Source organism: Ambystoma mexicanum, chromosome 8 (assembly GCF_040938575.1).
Source record: "Ambystoma mexicanum isolate Mex_15411 chromosome 8, UKY_AmexF1_1, whole genome shotgun sequence".
Taxonomy (NCBI): Eukaryota; Metazoa; Chordata; class Amphibia; order Caudata; family Ambystomatidae; genus Ambystoma; species Ambystoma mexicanum.
In genome coordinates this window covers 1,440,366,814-1,440,389,535 of record NC_090929.1, presented here as the reverse complement: position 1 = coordinate 1,440,389,535, position 22,722 = coordinate 1,440,366,814, and the positions used below count along the sequence as shown (strand labels likewise).

The window sequence follows — 22,722 nt, the reverse complement described above, 5'->3', positions numbered from 1 at the left end:
GAGATCCTTTCTACAACATTGGTTTTAGGATGATTAACATTTCTTTAATTGGAATATGGTGTTAGTGCTTTAAGATTGTTATTCTGCTGCATCTTGGAGATAAAGTTCCATGGTTTTCAGCAACTTACTAATATAAGAAATGCATGCATTAGTGCAGCTGGAAAGCAACTCTTGATATGTTCATGTTGATAGTGAAAAACAACCAGAACATGTTTCTCTATTTCAAAAATGGCATTTGCAGTAGTAGACCAGTTGTGTCAAGATTTTAAATGATGATTTTCTTCCTTTTTCTGTTTTTAGTGATAAAAGCCCATTGACGGGAGTACCTGAGCAAGAGACTCACACACTGGAAAAGTTCATGGTCAAATTGTGTACGAATCACCAGAAGCTTGTTCATTTGCCGGAAACACCGGGTATGGAAGAAAAGCTTTTACCTGCACCTGAAAACATGAATTTGCCTACCTGTAGCATGTGCGAGCTGCAGTATTCTGACGAAAAGGAGAAAGGTGGGGTTGTTTCTGAAGAATTAATTAATGTATGCTCTGATTCTCATAGCTCTACGAGTGTAAGCAGTAAGCATTTCAAAGAGAACAATATGGAAGCATCTTTAAATGGCACATTTTCAGATGGAGAGAAAGGCATTAGAACTATTAAAGAAGAGTCATCTGGCATATCTGTAAGTAATACAGATAAGCCAATGGCACTTTCCTCCCAAGGATGCTTTGCTGTATCAAACTCCCCATTAAATATTCATCAGTTCTCCGAAATATTTGAAGTTCCTTCTGCTGCACACAGACCTTGTATAGAAGTAAAAAAATGTGCTGAAGATGAAGACCAGATTCAAGAACAGACACCAGTTACCTGTTTTAATGATGTAAGAACGGCAAATGGAAAAACTGATGATTGTTTAGAAAATGATCTTGCGTCGCAGAAAAAATCATTGAAACAGTTATCAGAGGAAAGCAGGGATTCAGAGTTGGTAATATGCTCAACTCAAAAAGCAGACAAGGAAAATACTTTGCAATGTAACTCAACTTTGCAACAGGATTTAGAAAAATATGAACACCCTGCTAGTTCAAACACAGAACGTCTGAGCACCAGAAGAAGACCTAAAGATGATAATCACTTACATCACAATTCGAAAAGACAATTTGATAATTCCAAACATAGCTGGCCAAGCCTTCGGAAAACAGCTAATCGGCGTTCAAGGGGGAAATCTGCACCAGGTACAATAAAAACAATTCGCAATTGTAAAAGAGCATCAGGAGTGCGTATAAATGATTTTGATAATCAGTGTGATGTTGTTTATATCAGCCAACCAATAACTGAATGTCAATTTGAGAATCAAAGGCCCATTATATCTTCTCGGAAGACAGCAAGAAAAAGTACCAGAGGCTACTTTTTCAATGGTGAATGTTGTGAGCTTTCTACAGTTCGCACATTATTTCGAAGTTCGAGAAAAGGAGAAATTCTAAATTGCTCAAAGTTTTTAAAAGAAACATTAGTACTCCCAAAACAATCATTGTCAAACACTTTTCCTCTTATGCAATTTGCTGCGGTTGCTAGTCCAGACAATTCTGCTCTGAAGGTTACTCCTATTAATGTTTTTTTACAAGGAAGTTCATGCAATAATGAAAAATCTGGCATTTCCACTGCAGTTGATGAGCCAAAATTACCATTTGAACCTTGTGATTCTAGCCTGCCACATTTAAGAGAAGCTGCCCCAGGGCCTTTAGTCGTTACTTTTTCTCACACAGAAAAGACAGAAGAGGATACTTCCCTTATGTTTCAATGTACAGCTGTCACTTTACCCGTCAATGTGAAATATGAAGATGCAACGCTGGTAAAAAGTATTGCTAGTGTTACAGACGAAATACAAATTTGCACTGAACCACTAAATGAAAGGATTACTGATGTGAGAAACATAGAAACTCCCAGCAAAATTCTTAAGGCAAAGAACTATGTAGAATCCGGTATTGTTGGATCAAAGGATGGTCTAAAAGATGAAATAAATTGTAATCCTGGGTCTATCGGACATATTATTGATAATGCAGAAGGTCCGGAAATATCTACACCATTTCTCTCCTTAGATGGATCATTGGAAAATGAGCACAAAGACTTTGAATCTGTACTTTCTTTGAGTTCACTGGAGAAACAGGGTAGTGACCACATCCCAAATTCTGATTTCGAAAATATTAATTGTTTGCCATTAGCAGAGTGCCACCCACTTATTACGACAGAAAATACAAATGAGAATGTGGACCTCATACCTGCATTTCCCTCAAAGAGTTCACATGATGAACATCCTTTAGATTCTAAGTTTTCTTTGTCTTTGCCGGATACACCAGAGGATCTCATAGACACTAGATTGGCTTATTCCCCTGAAGGTTCATATGGTGAAGATAGTGTAGACTTTAGACTTGCCCTTTCCTTGGAAAATACACCAACAAAAGATTGTGAAGACTCCAGAGATGGTTTTTCAGCACAAGATTTTGACAGAGAGGAGGTTGGAGAAATTAGACAGAGCCTTTCTTCAGAGGATTTGAATGAAAAATCAGAATATCAAATGATTTCTTCCCTAGATAATCCCTCTGATTTTAAAGGTGTTTCTTCATTTGATATGACAAATAAAGAAGACGCTTTGGACTGCATGGAAACTACATTCACCTGTGATTCATATGGTAAAGATTTTATTGACCCTGGGCATGCTTCTCCATCAAATGTAAGAGTAAAAGAAATGTTTGATTCTCTCCCTCCTTCCTTTGTCGGTACGGACAGCACAAGTGGAGGCTTTAGATGCCAATCTTTATCAAAAGAGGACACTCGAGAAAACCTTAAAAACTCTACTCTTGTGCCTGCCTCTGAGTTTTCAGATCGTAAACTGACCATATGCTGTAATCCAGCATCTCCCTCAAATGTCATTACTGGAGAAGAAGCAATTAATATTGGACATGTTGCTCCCTCAAACAGCGCCAGAATCAATGAATGTGTATCAAATGTTTCAATAGTAGAAACTGCTCTTAGAAAAGATGTAAAATCCCCCAGGCCGTACAATGTGTCAAAAAGATCAGTAGTCAATGCTGATGGTAGTAACAAAACAGAAAGCAAATGGTCATTTAATGAAGGGAAGCAATGCGAAAAGTTAATGGATGTTCCAAATCCTGCAAAAATTAGGAAAATTGGGACAAGCAGAGCTAAAAAGATTTGGGACACTCGCAAAAAGTCAGAACCACTTAAAAAATGCAAGGTGAGAAAGACCATTCTTAAAAAGAATACCAAAAAGAAAAAGAAATCGAAGAACATTATATTGAAATCTGATAGACGTCTCAGAAGTCAATATTTGCAGTCAGCAGCTGACAGCAATGGATTTGCTTCTTCTACAGATCTTCAAGTTCCAGGTCTCAAAATTAAACTTTTTAGACGTCCTGGTACTAAACCTTTTCAAAGGATGGTGCATATCCATAGAGCAATATCTGTTAATTTCCCAGTAGACTGTTTCAATAGGACATTGTTGGAGAAGATGAAAAATGCAAACCTAGATGAGTCTGAGAATTCTGCTGATGAATGCCCCGTTAGCACAAGGCAGTTCTGTAAAACTAGTAAAGGCAACAGCATTCTGGACAGTGAGACAGATTTTTCTGATTCCGAACACTTTCTTACATTCAATAATTCTCCAGCAAATGCTTTACAAATTATGGTTGACATGAACACTGATGAAAGGATAGTGAGTGAGCCTATAAATGTGCCAACCAATTGCAATGAGAAAATGAAAAGAATGCCCAGTCACACAAACGGAAAACATTTACTAGATCTCAAAAGTAGAACAGGAATTCTTCAGTCACAGAGTGAGTCTTCATCAACCAGTTTGCATGTCAGAAGTGGAAAAAAAACTATACCTTCACGAACCTTCATGAAGCAAAAAAAAGATTTTTTGCGAAACCACAATTTAAGGCTGAAATCTGCTTTAGAAAAATCCACCAAAAAGGATCTTGCAGTGGAACACACCAAAGCTATTTCTGCTATGGTAGATAAACGCGCATGCTCTGGCAAAGAAAAGGTTTTCAGAGAGAATCCTTTACCTTTGAATGAGGCACCTCAAGGGACTAACCAAAGGCAGCTTATCAATTGGTTTGCTGAAGAAGAAAACCAGGAACGTATTGCTGATTTTAATGCAAAGTACATGAATGTTCAGAAAGGGTGGATTCTTCTAGAAAAGGATTTGCAAATCATGCACAGAGTAAAGAACAAATCTGATAAATTAAAAGAAATCTGGAAAACTAAGAAGAGAGTACGAAAGATCAGGAATCCTCCTGAATCTCAAAAACTGTCCCCTGTTCAGGTTTTGTTTATGAAAGCTTTCAAGTTATCTGATATTTGTAAATGGTTCTTAGAAACAACAGAAACCAAGTCTCTGGTGATTGTGAAAAAAGTGAGTACCCGCCTTCCCGGTGATTTTCCCATGCCAATGATGCCTATCCAGAGGTATCCTTCTATGTTTCCACCAAGTGCCCAGGCTGAACGCTTGAAAAAACATTTAAAGAAATTTGCTTCAGCTTCTCCTGTAAAAAATAATCACAGAACTCAGAAATTCTGGGCTAAATTCAGAAACCCTATTGAGGATGATGATTCTGGTATATCAAAAAGCTTGTCTTCTAATTCTGATTCAGATGTCCTTGACTCCAGAAATGCAAATTCCCCCCAGAGCTTTAAAACACCTGCCAGTGCTCGCATTCTGAGAAAGTATTCAAACATGAGGGGAAAACTGCGAAGCCAGAACAGTCTCCTAATAGGTGACAACGGGGACACAAAAGAGGAGGCTGAAGGATGCAAAAGTGTTTCAATTAACCCTTCCATGTCCCCTCATTCTGCACTGCAAGATACAAAAAATGACACATCTGGCGATCATGCAGAAACCACTATCAAAGATAAGATCAGGAAAAAAAGATCTCTGGAAATTTCCAAACCAGATGACAAGCCTAACAAAAAGAAAAAAACACTAAACATTTCCTGCAGAATGAAGGATTCATTTAGTTCATCTTTTAAGGGTAGGCCAATGGTTAGAAAAGCCACCGATAACATTGAACAAAATCATTCACATGCAAGTGTTCCATCTACAAGAAATCAGGCTACCTTGGTTTGCATCAGTAAAAGGTCATGCAAAACTTCTTTAATAGAGAAGAAAGCAAAGGAAATCTGTAAGAAACCTGACCAGAAGGAAACGCAATTTCTATTAAAAGAAAATAAAAGCAAACCTAGAGCAAAAACGGCGAGTATTGAACTGTTGCCCAACACTCCAAAAATCGAAGCAACAAAAGCATCTTCTTGCAAGATGAAAAAGAAGCATGAGAAAGAAGCTTGCAGTGGAACAACACAGACCAGGTCTATGAAGAGAATTTTGTCAAATTCTTTGTTCAAGAAAAAGACCAAGAAAAAGGCTAATCCTGAACCAGAAGTTTGCATCAAACAAAGGCTACGAGTTGCAAAATGATGACGAATAGCCATGTTGAAAAAAAACTTTGTAGTTCAGTTTCTCTGCCTATGTGAAACTTTTCTTTATAAGCTGTAACAAGCCTTTACAAAACAGTTAACCCATATCTGTATGCAACTTTAATATGCCTCGGGTGAAGACCTTTCTCTTCATGACTGGCGTACAAGGATCATCTTTGCGATTTGAACATTGCAGTTGTTTAGTTTATAGTACAGTGCCTTATTTTGGTGTTGGGTTTTTTGGTATAAAAATGCCAACCTGTTTGATTAAAGGCTTACATTTTGTCCTTGATGCACAAGCACTTGTACTGTGGCAGGAAAATACAGCAGAACATTGCTTTTTCTGAATCGTGGTTGGATATCAACATGTATGACTATATAACATTTTGTACACAATAAAGTTCCACGCACTTCCATGTTTTTAACTTTCCACCCAAAACATTCTGTTACCAGTACTGTTAAGAATAACAATATCCATAGATCTAAGGTAGATGTGGGAAATCTAGGATGGCATTAAAGAATGCAGTTTACAACTGCAAACTGTCAATAGCATTTCTTACTTCGCAAGATTATTTTAAGCGTTACAGGCTGCTATAATTATTACAGTAACAAGTCTCCGATTTCAACCAAGGCCATGTAAAGCTCCTGATGTTTTCATATTTAGTGTTACTATGAAAGTAAAAGTTAAGGACACTGTCAATTTTATTTTGTTCTACTGTACTTTCTCAATTAGGCAACTGTGCAAGATGAATGTTTGCTGTTAACTAAGTGGAACAACTGAACTCCAAAACATGTTTGCTCTCGGCACTATGATTTTCTTTTCAAGCACTCGACCCCCCACCCTCAAGAATGGTATTGCTTGGTGTTAATATTGATTAGCTTTTATTGTGACAGTCATGTTTGGGTTTATCAAGTCATGTAGGTCCAGAACCCACAATACAGTGTTAATCTTGCATTGACCAGCAAAAGAAATGTATATGCTTTGAAAAGCAGTGTTTTCCACCAAAGCCGCAGCTAACAATTGAATTAGTAGACACACAGGGTCAATTGCCCCACTAGACATAAAACTAGTAAAGATGTTATTGTTCGATAAGCTATACATTGGATCAGGATTGAGATATGTATTTGATAATTGAAAGTGTTTCTTGATTGTTTTACCGTAGCCAAGAAACTGGCCATAAGCTAGACCCTTGCAGCTGGGAAATGTGCAACTTCATTAACTAGGTCACTAGCATCCCTGTGGTGATGTGAGCTATATTTGTTCAGATTTCATACTTCTAATTGCAAAATTGCATTTTTGGAGAGATCTCTCTATCCTTCAACTAGGACTAAACATCAACATTCCTACAAAGGAATGCTTGGGGAGTTCTTAGTTTGCCCAATGTTGCCACCCTATCATGAGACAGCCCATTTATAGTTTAAGTGGTGGATTGTTCGTCCTGCAATTTGTGAGAAACCTCAACATTGAGGGTGACTAAGCCCAGGTTTATGAGCTCAACTTAATGTTAAAGTGCAAGCCGTCTTCAACCTTTACAGGGTTATTTCACTTCAATGTGTTCATTATTGTTTAGAAAACCTGTTCCCCCTCTCATTTGCCCTGTGGGGGATTTTCCTGTAATCTTTCATGTTACATTCAGACACAACAATTGGTAATGTTGATTTGTTAGTTTATGGTATGCCCTGCATGCTTCAGAAACAAAGGCATAATAAGAAATAAAACACACAAATTTAAATATTCTGTATCAAAATAGCAGATTTAGTGAAATAATTAAATCAGAATAACATGTATGCACAGTATGTTTTATTTCCCGCAAGAGTTTTTAAATGTATTCTGCTATGCCTTCATCAAAGGATAATCTGTCACGACTCAGCAGCTATTTTCCATCATGTTCTTATAGGTCCAAGGTTCAAAATAATGTTTTTGCCTTCAAATCTGTTCTCTCCTTTATCATATGTTTTAGTTATTGTAATAATTGTATTTGTTTTGCTGTCTGACCACTTGTTTAAGTTCTTTAATCTTAATGGCAAATCAGTCACCCCCATTTTCTAAAGAATGCACAAATGAAAATGTCGTGTTAATATATTTCTGACAAACTATCTTGGTTCAGTTTTACTAAAAACAGCTTTGCAGTCTTTGAATGTCTTTTTATATAGAACATTCTTTTACTGCCCCCCTTCCCTAAGCCAGGAGTCTGTAAACTCTGACCATATATTTAGGACCATGATCCCTCACCATTGACTCTGCTGGCTAGGGCTGATGGGATTTTTATCAGAAAACATCCGGATCCCTGCCCCAGCCAAAGGTTGTGTAGAGCATTTTTATTTCTTGTCTTTTTTATTTGTAATATCTATACACACTGTGTAGGTCCACACCTAAGATAATGTTCACATCATTGTAAGCACCACGTGATCTACAGTGTTCACTTCAAACTGTTCTACTAATATACATTTCCATTGGTTAATATGGGTGTTCTGAATGAAGTCTGCGAATGAAACTTTCAATATTTAAACATGCAGCTTATTATTGAGGGAGTTTTTTTTAAAGCCTCTTTTGTTAAACTAGTTATGCTGACCTAAAACCTTAAAACACAAGTGAATTCTGAATTTGCGAAGTCCTGATTTTATTTACTGACTTTGGAAATATAACGTTTGTTCTGATGTATCCCAAAGCAATTGTTTTCTGCCTGGGTGCTTTCATGAGTGAAATATCAAATCATTACCTAAAAACATGCTACCTCAAGAATCCCTTGACGGAAATAGCCAGTGAAGAAACATCAACTTTTAGTGTTAATATGTTATAACATTTCTTGATACTTATTCCCCTCTAGTAAATAATAGTTAAATTAGTAACTTTGTGGTGTTTCTTCCTTTATCTGAAATGAACAATCCAGCCTTGTGGTGAAATCTCTTGAAGTATCATAGTATCTAGCAAATATTTGAATATTTGAGATTCCTGAGCAAACGCATTAATTTACTAAAAATGTCTGTTATTTTTTAATTTGTTCCTTTAAATATATTTAAATATGTTGTGTGCATCGTCATTTCAGTATGTTTGTTTTTTGTATGACAAAAAAGTCACTGTAATAAACAAGTATATGAACTTACAAATAGAAGCATATACAACTACAATATAACACAAATGTTCACTAGTTTACCCTCCAGTGTTGACACATTTGGCTGGTAAAAGGGCAACTTTTTACTGGTCTTGCCAGTTCAAAAACAATTGGGTTGTACATTTATTTATTTAGCTGTTATTTATAGAGGGAACAGTTTACTGGCCGGAAGACGAGTTCAAATACAAATGATGCCAATAATATTAAAGGTGTTAAGTTTTCGAAACAAGTTTTTTTTATAACATGCTGCACTCTATTTTTGCTGGCTTATCATTCGAAGATGGCCATATGGGTGTTTATAGGAAAATTAAGAACAAATGACTAAAATAAAATCACATTGTAGCCAGCATGTTTATTCTCTTTAATTACATCTGCTAATAAATACATTTTTAAGAGAACTGAAGGGGGCTGCATAAAAAGTGTGCAATTATGAAGTAATCAAGAAAGACAGACCTCAGAGATCTGAATTCATCCAGGGTATGCATTGAAATGGCTATTTGAGTTTAGAAAGATTATTTTTTAAAAACCACTACAACAGTTACGATATGAATTAACTCAGTTGATAACTAAACAAATGAGGCATCTATTTTCCTAGCAAACTGTTCAACATGTCTACCCAATATTGTGGTCTTTGTTGCCAGTGTAAAGAATTGATGTAACCGCTCTTGGCAGATATAGATATGCTGTCATCTACAAATGATTTGGAGAGACAACTAACAAGCCCTTTTACAAACTTGGTTCATACTCTCCACCAATCCCTAACAGCACAACAATTGCTTTAAATGTGGCAGCTTCAATGTAGCAGGTGCCGCTAGAGCATTGCTGTCTACACATGTTCACAAAATAGAGTTTGTACAGGATGTAGACCATCTAGTCTTGCGCAATTAAATGATTAAAAAGGGTGTTCTCAATAACCACAATACTTGCCTGCTAACATTGCCGCTTTCCTAATGAGAGCAGTTCATTAGTTTCACATTATGGTAATTATCACGCATTCGGTAGGCTTCACCCGCCGGTAACGGCCTGGAGGCCTTAGTTATGGGCACGAGTGAAAATAGTATTCATTAGCTAAAGAAAAGCATGTAGGCAAACATTATAGACTCCCTCTCAAGGAAGATCAAACAGCACCATGGACATGGTTTCTGATTGTAATTTTGTTTTGTGGACGATATATTTGCCTGTGACAATGCTCCGTATTAGCAGTTAGCCACTTGAAATGATGTTAAATAAGACCCGGCACACTGTAAAATTCTATAAAAAAAAAAAGCAGCATTCCAGTGAGGAATCTTTTCTGCTTTATATATTATCAAGACCCAGCAACACATCTGGTGAGCTCAATAGCTCCTGTGGATTTTCATTCCAGGAGCCTGTTAAAGCTATGAATTTTGAACGTGGAGACACTGTTTATTTTAATAATAAATCTTTAATTTGTCCAGTTCTCCATTAACTTAGTGCAGTACATTTGAAAAAAATCTGCAAGAATGTGTCTGATTGAAAACATAACCTTAGGTTTCATCATACGTTGTCTATTCCATGCCGAATTAAGCAATTACTTTGCAATTTTTTTAAGAAGTCCCTTCAACTAGTTGCAGATATGCAGTTAGTTAACCAGAGAGGTATTTAAAATAACAGCTAAACATTTCACCCATTTCCTAATTAACTTTTGCTGCTCACCATGCTCAGTGCAATGTGTCAGATTCGTCGGGCAAACAAATTCTGAAACCACCAAAGCAGTACAGCATTTTACAAGAGGTCTTCAGAAGAAACATGTAAGTCTTCCTCGCTGCAGTATAGTTTCCCATAACAAAAAGAAAAGAGTTCATTTTCGTTCAGCGCCTTAAAGAATGTGAAGTACTTTAATTGCAAAGGGCATGAACTCCTATTCTAGCACACATCCAGCAGCTACGAAAGAATTGCACAGAAAATAAATCTTGCAAACACATGGAAAGCCTTTATCTGTAGTATTACATTTAAAAGAAAAATGTCTTGTCCCAATGAATAATGACACGTTTAAAGTCAAGTTTTGCCCTTTGGCTTTAATGAAGGTCACATTTTTTTGTCTGTAATTTTTCATATTTCGTTTTTTTAATGTCCGTTGTTTATTCGTTTCATGGCATAACCTACACCTATCTAAATTAAATTTCAAGTGGATACCTTCAGTGGCGACTGGTAAGTATTTTCACTGAGTAGTAATGCAAGAGAAAAGTGGAAATACAGAAACCACTCCCACTTCGCTCAATCATGTAATCAAAAGCCTGAGCTAATTTTCTATCCAACGTAACATTTTTACAAAAAATGTTTCATTTGTATAGGGAGGGTTGCCCGATGTTACTCCCCTCTGCGCCCCCTTCTCCCCACACCAGAAAAAGGCTGCACTCCTATTCTGGGCAGTTTTTCTACCCTCTGACACCTCTGTGATAGCAATGTGGTGTTCAAAGCTGGCAGAAACCGTAAACCCAAAATTGCATTGGAACCTTTGCGCCCCATGCACATCTGATCCCGTCCATAAGCCTTTTGCAGACAGGTGATGCACGATCTGTGCGTTACCATAAGCGAGAATATTCTCCCTTCAACACCAATGTTTCGGAGATGGACAGTCCAGTCAGCCAGTGGTAGCCCCCTCTGCCAGATGATACAAGCCATCCATTTGTTTATTATGGACCAAAGCCTTTACACCAGGCATATGCAACCTGCTTTTCATCGGATGTTTTGGATTATGATTCCCTTGATCCCTCTCCCTATGGTGGCTTGGGCTAATGGAAGTTGTAGCCCAAAATATCTGGCGATCCAAACATTGCAGAAGTCTCTGCTTTACACTTTCTCCATTGAATGTTTATCAGTTCCTAGGATTTCACCGTAAAGCAGCAACATGTTTTCAACCAGAAGGATGTTGCACCCACAATTGCAGGGTCTGTGTAAGATTCAAAAGCATAGAACATAATTGCAAATTTCTCTTTTTGACTGGGAAACTGGATGAGTTAAATATTTCCTACGAATGTCCATATTTGAAATTGAATAACTGAACAAATATATCATTATTACAGGCCCTGGTCATCTGTGTAAATGATAACGTATGTGAATAAATAATGTATTTTTTAAAATATATTAATTTGCATATTAAATATGGCAACATATTCCATTTGAACTTTATTCCGTATGAATAAATAATTGGATTTGAAACATATTGTCAATATGTAAAGGTGGATGCAAATGAGAATTCTGCTTCTTTTTCCCAATCCATTTGCTTTGGAAGTTGATATGGGCACAGTGTGTGTATACCTGCTCTCTCACAAATTCATACACTACGTGTGTGTGTTAACAGACCCGCACATATATAGATATACATGTCTGTATATGTGCCCAATGTGCATATACCATTGGAATGGCTGTGTACATGCCCTGGTGTGGTATATCTGAAGAACCTGAACTGTGCATCATTGTGCATACCTGCGATAACCCTATTATTTTCAATTTCATGGACTTTAGTTTGGTTTGTGTGTCCCTGCAGAGCTGTTACATTTTGTGTGCAATAATATAACAATGTCCTAATTTATGGATTTTGTGTTTTATACGTTTTTATACTTGATTCTAAGCACAAATTGACACTACAGTACTTGTGTGATGTTGTGGCTTTTATAGTTTGTATCCTTAGTATTCCATTTCTTTTCGTCACATACCCATTTGTATAGTTTTCAAAACTAGCTTCATTTCGGTTCTGCAGTATCTTTATTTTCTTTTAGGTAGACGCCTTCAAAGATTTTGCTGCTACTTGTTTTTTTTTTTTATTTTGAGCGATTAGATTATCCCTGATCAAGAATAGTTAAGGCTACACATCTAGCATATATTTGGCCAAATAATTTAAACATCCAGTAACTTTTCAAATGAGCAATATTCTTATTAAAATACTCAATTAGCATTTCTGCGAGGGCAGATTTAATGCAAGCTTTTGCTGTTTAAACCAAAAACACAGACAAAATTCCAGGTGTCAAATACTAGGTCAGAATGGCCCACTCAAGTTACATTATTTGAGAAAGTTGCAAAAGCATATGAAGCAATAGGTACGTGATTTTATAACCAGTAGCAAAATGAGATGTGCTCAAATATGTTGCAAGTTTTATCTAACATTGCTTTAGAAAAGTTGGCCAGTTGAGGCGATTAATACATTTGCTCCTGTGGACTGTTATAAGGAAGCATTGATAACACCATGTTTTATCATGTGCCTAATTCTAGTAATTGACATTTTGTTTGGTTCAGTGTCTTTTGATAGCTGTGTTCTGGTATGTTCAAAGCTACTTGCACATTACAATAATCAATTGTTTAGGTGTCTTAACCACATACATGTGTTGAAATTGGCTCTTATTGTGTTGTAATCCATCCCTGGGACCATGTCTAGAGATTATGAACAATGTTTGCCATCTCTTTATCTGCCTAGAGACTCGGAATGATAAGATTTGAAGTCTAGAAAAGAAATACATTTTATGGCGAGCATACCTCCACTCTAAGTGAACTTTATTATTCATCATCTGCGTTTCTATAATATGGTTGGCTCTCTGCAGAATAGTTTGATTACCAGGATTGAAGGAAAAGCCTTTGTTGATTGGATTTTCAAGCAACCTTTCTATTGCCCACTTTGTTCCAGTTTTTTTGTGGGATTGCCATGTATGCATTTTACTGTTTTGAATTACACACACGTTACAGAACATCTGTTTCATGTATCTTGTAAAACCTTTTGCTATTGTCTTTGGAAGTGGCCCTATACATATCTGTAGAAAAACCTTTTTAACTACCAGTCTAGGGGACATGCTGCTATATACCTCGAGTCCTTTTTACACTTTATACAATCTCTGAAGTGTGTACACTTAGAGTTTTCGAGGTGGAAAGGCTAAGTTTCTTTGAATTTTACATAGATTTTCAGAATATATCATTGATATATTCGAGTAAATGGTTGAAAACATTTCAGAATATCATGTGTTGACCACTTAAAGGATAAGAAGCTGGGATGTGTCAGAGTTCACATGTTCAACAGCAGATCAATGTCTGAGAATGACTATCATCACAATGGCGATCATTGAAAATTCTTGTTCTACAGCGTTTTCTTTTCCCTTTGAAACAATTTATACGATGTAAAGATATTTGTTTTTGTTTTGTTTTGCCTCCTTTTTCATTGAATATGTATGCATTAATACACACATATTTATGTAAGAAGTTGTTTTCTGCATTAAGTAATTTATAGTTTGTGATGTTTTTTTTCTTAAATTAATTTGATTAGTGTTACGGTAATTGCTTCTGAGATATTCCCTTGTATAGGAAGTGTTTATATGAATAAAATGTATTACAAAAAATTGGATGCAGTGGATATATTTATTGCAGTGATATGTTTGTGTAAATTAAAGCTCTTAATTATAAAGCTGAATCTCTTAATGTATGTTTTTTTTATGAAATAGCTTTGCTTTAAAGTTCACATTCTTGCAGGGACGGTGTGATCTCTCTTGGCACATAATTGAGGCCCCTGATAGTTTCCCTCCATACCCCCTTTTCAATCTAAATCCACATTTATTCTTTAAAAAAAAGTTTCACCTATATTCTTTTCACATTTATGCAAATGAAAAAAAGCATTTTCTTTTATAAAGCACACATACAGTTCACACATGGTGGTGGTGTTGCACAATAATTCCAGCCGCTCTCATAGCTGTAAAACAAATGGCTACACTTGTAACTGCTTCTGATCTTGAATACATCTCAGCAACAATTTAAACCACTTCAACTGGGAGATCAGCTTTTTAACACTCCATGTGGCCAGTTGTCTCGGGAGTATTTCTCAGGGGCAATGTGCTCACCTTGGAAGCAAGACGATATGGAGCAACACAGGTTTGATCCCCGGGTCTGCGCTTAGAAACCTCTGGGTATTAAGCGCGTTATAAATAACCACTCATATTATATTATAAAACATGAATCAAGATCTGAGCAAGGATGGAAAACAGATTGATTTCTGTCTGTATTTGTGTACAAAATAGGTAAAAATTGAACAGGGTGCCGTGGAGGTACAGGACGATGTTACCGTAAAAAAACTGGTTGCACTGACCAAACGTTCTACAAATGCTACCACCAAAAGTTCAAACCTTTGGTGGTAGCATTGGAAAAACAAACAGGGGCTGCGGGGGTGTCCTCCGCATCTCCCCGCTCACTACACTTCATGGTATAGTGAGTGGGGGTTGCGGGGGACACCGCCGCGGCCTTTTATTTAAAAAAGAAAAAAGAAACTGGCACTGCGGGGGGGGATGTTCCCCCGCATCGCCCCGCTCACTGTACTTTATGGTATAGTGAGGGGGGGCCGCGGGGGACACCCCCACAGCCTTCTGTTAAAAAAGAAAAGGACCCTGCAGCGCCGGTTCCCGATCACGGAAGTGAAAGGGAACTGGTGCTGCAGGAACCCAGCGTGAAGATGAAGGTAAGTGGGGTTTGTTTATGTTGGGGGTGTGGGTGGGAGTGTGCTGAGGGTGTGGTTGGGAGTTATGGGTGTGTTGTGTGTGTGGGTGTGAATATGTATGTGTGTTTGCATGAGAAAGGTGCGTACTTTTGGTACTTCGCACATTTCTCATGCAAACGTTTTGTCCGCGGTAGTTTCAGCCGCGGGCAAATCACTTGGATTTGCCGTGGACATAAGCAACCAATTGATCATCCTCTTAAAGGGCAGTGACACGAGGTTCTAATATTCTTCACAATTTACAGCATACAAGATTAGATTATTCACTTTATATTGATTCTTAGACTCATTAATGCCCATTCCTTCCCTGCCTCCTACATTCTGACTTGGTTCTAGATTTTTCAAAAGCCAAGCAACTTGGAAACTGAAAACCAGATTTTCCCTGGCTATGCACACAAATTCAAATGGGACCTTGTCCTCCTGAAGAAAACTATTAACCTTATTAATGGAACTCTGTTACCATGTATCCAGGTTAAACTCTTGAAACTCACTTATTTGAAAGGTTTACTTGACCTTTATTTTTAACCTTTGGCTCTATCTGTTTTATATCTTTGTATTTTTCATCTCTCGTTGTAAAGCACTGCAGAGCCCCATGGGACATAGCCTGCACTTTGTGATTTATAGTAAGAAAATACAATAAGATGCTAATGGACTAGATCTGTTGATATCAGCCGGTATATCTTGCTATCAGTCATCCTTCATTAAGAGAGGAGTTGAATACGTAGGAGTCAAACATTTCAATCTGTCAGAAATCAAACCATTTTGAACTATTATTGAAAGAGAACATGCATATTGCGAAGAGATGGCCTAATGCACTGCTGTCATCTATAGGTTGAATAAGTGTTGTAAACATTTAACATTCCAGATGGTATCTTTCCAGTGGAAAAGCCTGCCAGGCCATCACGTGAGTTGGCATTTCCGGATCTATAGTTTCATCTGCCTTCTCAATTTTTTGGTGTCTGATCTCAAGCATCATCATCAGGCTAGCATAATATTCTCCAGCATGGGGTCTGGCATGGATTCACATGCTCATGAATATTCCCCGTTGTCAGGCTGGGAATCCTCAGTAAAGAAAAATCAGTATCAGTTTCAGTTTCGTTTCCGATCTGTCTTTCGTAGTAGTAACCAATCACTGATCTCTGCGTCATACTGACCACAGCCAATGACTGCCATCTCCCTAAGCCCCGCCTCTGGCAGCCATCTTCAGATTTTTACCGCACGTTCATGTGTTGGGATCCTCGTGCTATTGCTCTCGAGCTGTAGTGCGTTTTCGTGCTTTTTCATAGGAAAATTCTCTTTTTTCGGTCAAAAGAGCCTCAAGCTCCACCGTTTTATCCGATCAACGGGGACCCGTGTCGGATTCCACTACGCCCCTCAAGGGTGAAGATTTTGTCGAGCCACGCTTTTGGAGGACTCCAGAAGTTTCTCAGGCCCATCTCAGACATGGCCCAGGAGAAGGGAAGCTTGACGCCCGGAAAGCTGTTCAGGGTCTGCCCTGGATGCCAGCTTCAGAATGTCTTTGAGGACAAACACTCCCTTTGCCTCTACTGCCTGCATGAGGACAAGACGCACGTGGAGAAGGACTGTGCGTTTTGCGGCAATATGTCGGAGCGGACCATGAAGGACCGCCATCTGCGTCTCGCCAACTGGCTGGAAGGGAAGAGCCCGTCAGGCGAGAAAAAGAAGAAGAGGAGCTGATCGAAGTCTTAAGCCACGGCATTGGCGTGGAAGAAGACCAGCCCGTCGGGAGGGACCCCAACGTAGGAGACGACGAGAAAGTCGAGGGTGCCGACGAGGCTCCTGACCGCCCGTCGGAATCCCCTGAGACAACTCGGCGGCCATTTTGTTGGCTATGCAGTCCTTATGCTCGGAGATAAGGACGAGATTGCCGTTACCACCAACGGAGGAACCGCTCCCGACGGGGGACCCGGAGCCAGGCCCTTCTGGGAGCCCTCCTAAGAGAAGGATTATTCATCCTCCACCTCCTTTTCAACCATCGCGCCCTGCTCAGCCCTCCTCCCCGTCCACGACCCGTGGGGATGATACAGGGACGGACACGGCCGCGACGGGTACAGACGACGAGGTTTACGACGAGGATCTTCCGTCGTCACCTCCTCCCCGGGCTTCCCCGCCCGACGAGATTGGATCATTTCATGCCATTATCGCCAGGGCATCCGAGCTTTTCCAGCTCTGCCCGGAAGAGAAGAAGGAAGGTTTCCTTTATCAACGGCGCGAGACCAAGAGGAAGACGGTCCTCGCTGTACCTCTACTGGACGATATCTGGGATGAGGGTCTCGCCCTCCTCAAGAACCCATCCACAACGTCTGCGAGAAGGGATCGGTACGAGAAGAAGTACCGGGTCCCGGACGCGGCCCCCTTGTGCCTTTGGGCACAGCCGACCCCGGACTCGGTCGTCTCCGCGGCGGCCAGGAAGAAAGCGGGGGGGCTTCGGCCTCTACGTCAACCTCCGCCCCCGGACGGCGAGGGAAAGAAATTGGACACGATGGGACGCAGAGTCATCTCATCGGCAGCGACGATGATTAAGGCTGCCAACGCCTTAGCTATCGTAGCCCGCTACGACAGGGAGTTGTGGTACAAGATCGCCCCCCTGCTCGACTTACTACCGGACGACAAGAGGGCAGAGGCCCTAGAGATCTTGCAGGAAGGAGAAGTGGCGTCGGACCACGCCATTACGATAGCGACGGACATCGCTGACACTGGATTTCGCCAGTTGGGAAACGGCATGTGCCTTAGACGGCGTGGATGGGTCAAGGCAACGGACTTCCGGCAGGATGTGCAGACCAGAGTTTTGGACATGCCATTTGACGGGAGCAACCTGTTTGGGAAAACAGTGGACGATTCCCTACAAGCCATCAAGACGGACACGGAGACGGCACGGGCTCTTGGTGTTCTCCAGCAACGACAGCCACCCTTTCGGAACACCGGAGGCAAGCAGGGTGCCTCCAAAGGTTCCGGCAGCGGATATTCCACCTACCGTCAAGCGGCCCGTTCGTCGTCACAGGAAGCCTACAGGGGACGAGGCAAATCGGGCGGACCCCGCCGTCGTCGCCAGGGAGGACAAGGCGGCAAAGCCTCGTCGAAGCAGGACTGAACCGGCCGTGGGGTCGGGCCCCCACCGAAGCATCCCGGTGGGAGGCCGGCTGGCGAACTTCGTCAGCGTGTGGGAGTCCATCTCCACTGATCGTTGGATGCTGGACCCCCTGGCCCAGGGTCACGCGCTCGAATTTCTAAAGACGTGCCCGCGCGTCCCCCCCGTGGCCAGGAAGGAACATCACGTCCCTCAACTTCTCTTGGAGGTAAAGGCGATGCTCAAGAAAGGCGCCATCGAGCTCGTCCTAAAGAGGCTTCGGGGCTCCGGAGTTTACTCAAGATACTTCCTCATGAAGAAGACAGGAGGATGGCGTCCCATCCTGGACCTACGACGACTGAACAAATTCATCAAGGCACAGAAGTTCCGGATGGTCACCCTCCAGCACGTCCTGGGTCAGCTGGAGGAGGGCGCTTTCCTGTTGTCGTTGGATTTGGAGGATGCTTACTTCCATATCCCCATACTAAAGGGACACCGAAAGTTTCTCAGATTTGTGGTCCAAGGGCGTCACTACCAGTTCAGAGCCCTTCCCTTCGGATTGAGGTCGGCACCCAGGGTGTTCACCAAGTGCCTCGCACCGGTGGCAGCGCGGCTGCGCCTGGAGGGGATCCACATCTACCCCTACCTGGACGACTGGCTCATCCGAGCAAAGACAATGGAGCTTGCCGCAGAGCACACGGCGAGGACCGTCCAACTACTCACGGACCTGGGATTCTCCATAAACTACGCCAAGTCCCACCTGGTGCCCGCGCAAGATGCACTGTTTCTGGGAGCGAAACTCGACACAGTGGCACTTCTGGCCTCTCCGTCGGAGGAAAGGACGAGGGCCATCTTGGGCAAGGTGCAGCGGATGCTGGTTGCAGACGCGGCCAGGGTGAGGTCCATCAAATCCCTCCTCGGAATGATGTCTTCTTGCATTTATCTCATCCGCCTGTGCAGGCTTCGGATGCGCCCGTTACAGGAGTTCCTGGACGCTGGCTGGATCCAGACGACGGGCAGCTTCGAGGACAGGATCACACTCGACGAGAGCTTCCGACGAGCGATTCGGTGGTGGGGCACCGCGCGCATCTGACGGCGGGCATGGACTTCCAGACCCCGGGCCACCAGAAGGCAGTGACCACGGATGCCTCCCTGGAAGGGTGGGGAGCGCACACCGAAAATCGGCACGCGAGGGGCCTTTGGCTCCCGACGGAGAAGTCCCTCCATATCAATGTCCTGGAGGTCCATGCAGTGTTTTGGGCCCTCAGGTCCTTTCTTCCGTCCGTCAAGGGCAAAGGATCATCGTGGTGAGGATCTTCACCGACAACACCACCACCATGTTCTACATCAGGAAGCAGGGCGGTACCAGATCCCCAGCCCTGTCCAAGGAGGCGCAGGATCTGGGGCATTGGGCCGTCGCCCAAGGGATATTTCTGGTAGGAATAAAAAACACCATCGCCGACTCGCTCAGCAGAGAGCTGCGCTCGTGCCACGAGTGGGAACTACGACAGGATCTAGTGGACCACCTCTTCCGACGGTGGGGCACACCCCAGATCGATCTGTTCGCGACGGCGACGAACTCCAAGTGCCGGAGGTTCACCAGCAGGTTTCCCCAGCCGAGGAGCATGGGCGATGCTTTCTCGTTCCCCTGGGAGGGCCTGTTCCTATATGCGTTCCCTCCATTGCCGTTGCTGATCCGGCTCATCAACCAGCTCAAGAGGTCACAGTGCAGGATGATCCTCGTCGCACCTGCGTGGCCGAGGCAGATATGGTTCCCGGACCTTCTGGACTTGTCAGCGTCCCCGTCAATCAAGCTGCCAGTGGACGCGGATCTCCTCTCCAGGGAAGGAGGCGCCATCCTCCATCACGACCCGAAGTCGCTGAACTTGCAGGCCTGGCTCCTGCAGCGTTAGAGTTTGGAGGTTACGACATACCGGCCGACTGCAGAGAGGTTCTTGCAAAGGCCAGGGCGTCCTCAACTCTTAAATGCTACGGACACAAATGGAAGAGGTTCTCTGTCTGGTGCCACGCACAGAAGATTAACCCTCTACGGATTACGGCTCCTCAAGTACTGCCGTACCTGCTGACGCTGGCCAAGGCTGGACTGGCGCACGCTTCCATCAAGATTCATCTTGCTGAGATCTCCCGATAGACCAGAACCACAGGACGGATGTCTTTGTGGTCTCATCGTCTGGTGAAAGAATTCATGAAGGGACTGTTCAGATCGTTCCCGCCGGTGAAGGCTCCAGCCCCGGCGTGGGAGCTCAACGTGGTGCTGACCAAGCTCATGGGACCTCCGTTCGAGCCTCTGCACTCAGCTCCGTTGAAGTTCTTGTTGTGGAAAATAGCGTTTCTTGTGGCCATCACCTCCGCACGACGGGGGTGAGAGATCCAGGCCCTTTCCTGCAAGCCCCCGTACTTGACTTTTCACGACACAAGGGTAGTGCTCAGGACGCACCCCTCCTTCATGCCCAAGATGCCGTCGGACTTCCACCTCAACGAACCCTTGGTGTTGCCTGTTTTCTTCCCGTCGCCTTCGTCGCCAGCTGAAAGGACTTTGCACTCGCTGGATGTGGCTAGAGCGCTGAAGTTCTACGTGGACCGCACAAAGAGTTTTCGGAAGACGTCACAACTTTTTGTGAACTTTGGACCCGTCAATCAGGGGAAGGCTCTCTCAAAGGCTTCCATTTCCAGATGGCTCTCCGGCTGTATCATGTACTGTCATCGGTTGGCAAACCGACCGCTGCCTGGCCGTCCGAGAGCCCATTCCAACAGAGCGATCGCAGCTACCACGGCGTTCCTATCTGGTGTGCCCCTACTGGACATCTGCAGGGCTGCTACGTGGAGGTCGACGCACACCTTCACGAAATTCTACTGCGTCGACCGGGATTCCAGGGAGGAGTCCAGGGTCGGCCAAGCAGTGCTGCGCAACCTGTTCGCCTAAGGTGAGCCTGGTGAGAAGGTAAGAGATGCTTAATGTTGAGTTGTGGTATTGCTTAATGTTGAGCCTGTTGCCAGCTCCCGTGGTTGTGCATGTTTGTATTGCTATGTATTCTTTTATTCATGAGCATGTGATTCCATGCCAGACCCCATGCTGGAGAAGGAACAAGTTACTTACCTGTAACCGTTGTTATCCAGCATGGGTCTGGCATGGATTCACATGCGAACCCTCTAGCCTACCCCACCCCTCTGCGGCTCTTCACTTGGTCATACTGCCACTTCACGTGCTACCAAATCTGAAGATGGCTGCCAGAGGCGGGGCTTAGGGAGATGGCAGTCATTGGCTGTGGTCAGTATGACGCAGAGATCAGTGATTGGTTACTACTACGAAAGACTGATCAGAAACGAAACTGATACTGATTTTTCTTTACCGAGGATTCCCAGCCTGACGACGGAATATTCATGAGCATGTGAATCCATGCCAGACCCATGCTGGAGAACAGTTACAGGTAAGTAACGTGTTCCTTTTCCCTTTTCTTCTTTTGCTTTGCTACATATGTATACATTTGCAGGAGGGGTAGATTTATGAGTCATCCAATGACTAGAGATGGGGGTATAACCAGTGTTATTGTCCCACACTAGTTAAAATGCCATGATGATATGGCTATGTTACAAATGACTATGGCCCTCATTACAAGTCGGGCGCTGGACCATGGTGCTATCAGCACCATGGTCCATGCCGGAGTCCGGCATGGCGGAATTACCGCCCCATTCCAAGGTGAGTGGGGTGGTAATTCCCCATTCACCATTTGCCCTTCCCCATTCCCATTTTTGCCCCATAGGGCATAATGGGGATGGGGAAGGCACTAATTACGGCACCGTAAATTACGGTGCCGTAATTAGCACCAAGGTCGCTTAGCGCCTTGGACTTTAATGCCTGCAAAAAGCAGGCGTTAAAGTGTGAATCAGGCGTTAACTGCGCCGTTAAACCCTTAACGCCTGACTTGTAATGAGGGCATATGACTGGTAAAAAGAAAATGGATGGAAAAGGCACTTGGAACATTGCAGCGAGCATTTGACTAGTTGAGTATTGACTAAGCAAGACACTGAAAATTCAGAGTGTTGGGAGAGAAACATCAAGTTCTGTAACAATAGTTCAGACGATCTGCTGACACATTGTTCACAAAGACCTCCCCAACCTTTCAATGCAATAATGTTGATTATGTAGAATGTATTATTGGAGAGGTGTTATGAGAAGTTGGTACTCTTGACATATGGTTCAAAAGACCCTCTGCGTTGTCTAGTTTCACCCCCTAGGATGGTACGATGAATATAACAAGGAGTGTGCACATGACTTTTGGAAAAAGTTACTTTTTTCTTTCCTTTGGTTTATTTAAACTTTTAAAAAATAAGATACAATAAATGGGAAAAAGTAAATAAATTTGTTTACAAAATATCCTATTTCATGTAAGCCTGCCGTGCATATGTACATGAGTAAAATAACTTCTTACAATTGAATTAAAAATAACTATTTCATCTTTTCATAGAATGTTTTCCAAAAGCAACTTTTTTAAACTATTGCTCTTAATGATGCATAAAATATTGACTGC

At 42.2% G+C, this 22,722-nt stretch overlaps 1 protein-coding gene across 8 annotated transcripts in view; it reads left to right on the top strand.

The window, feature by feature from the left end:
- LCOR (ligand dependent nuclear receptor corepressor) overlaps positions 1-14,007 on the top strand; it is a 735,064-nt gene extending 721,057 nt beyond the window's left edge. For all 8 annotated transcript variants that reach the window (XM_069611589.1, XM_069611590.1, XM_069611594.1 and 5 more), the window contains one exon: positions 301-14,007. In XM_069611589.1, the coding sequence (XP_069467690.1) occupies positions 301-5,488 (5,188 nt within the window). In that variant the 3' untranslated portion in view covers positions 5,489-14,007. The remainder of the gene's footprint in view (positions 1-300) is intronic.
- The last annotated feature ends 8,715 nt before the right edge of the window (positions 14,008-22,722 follow it).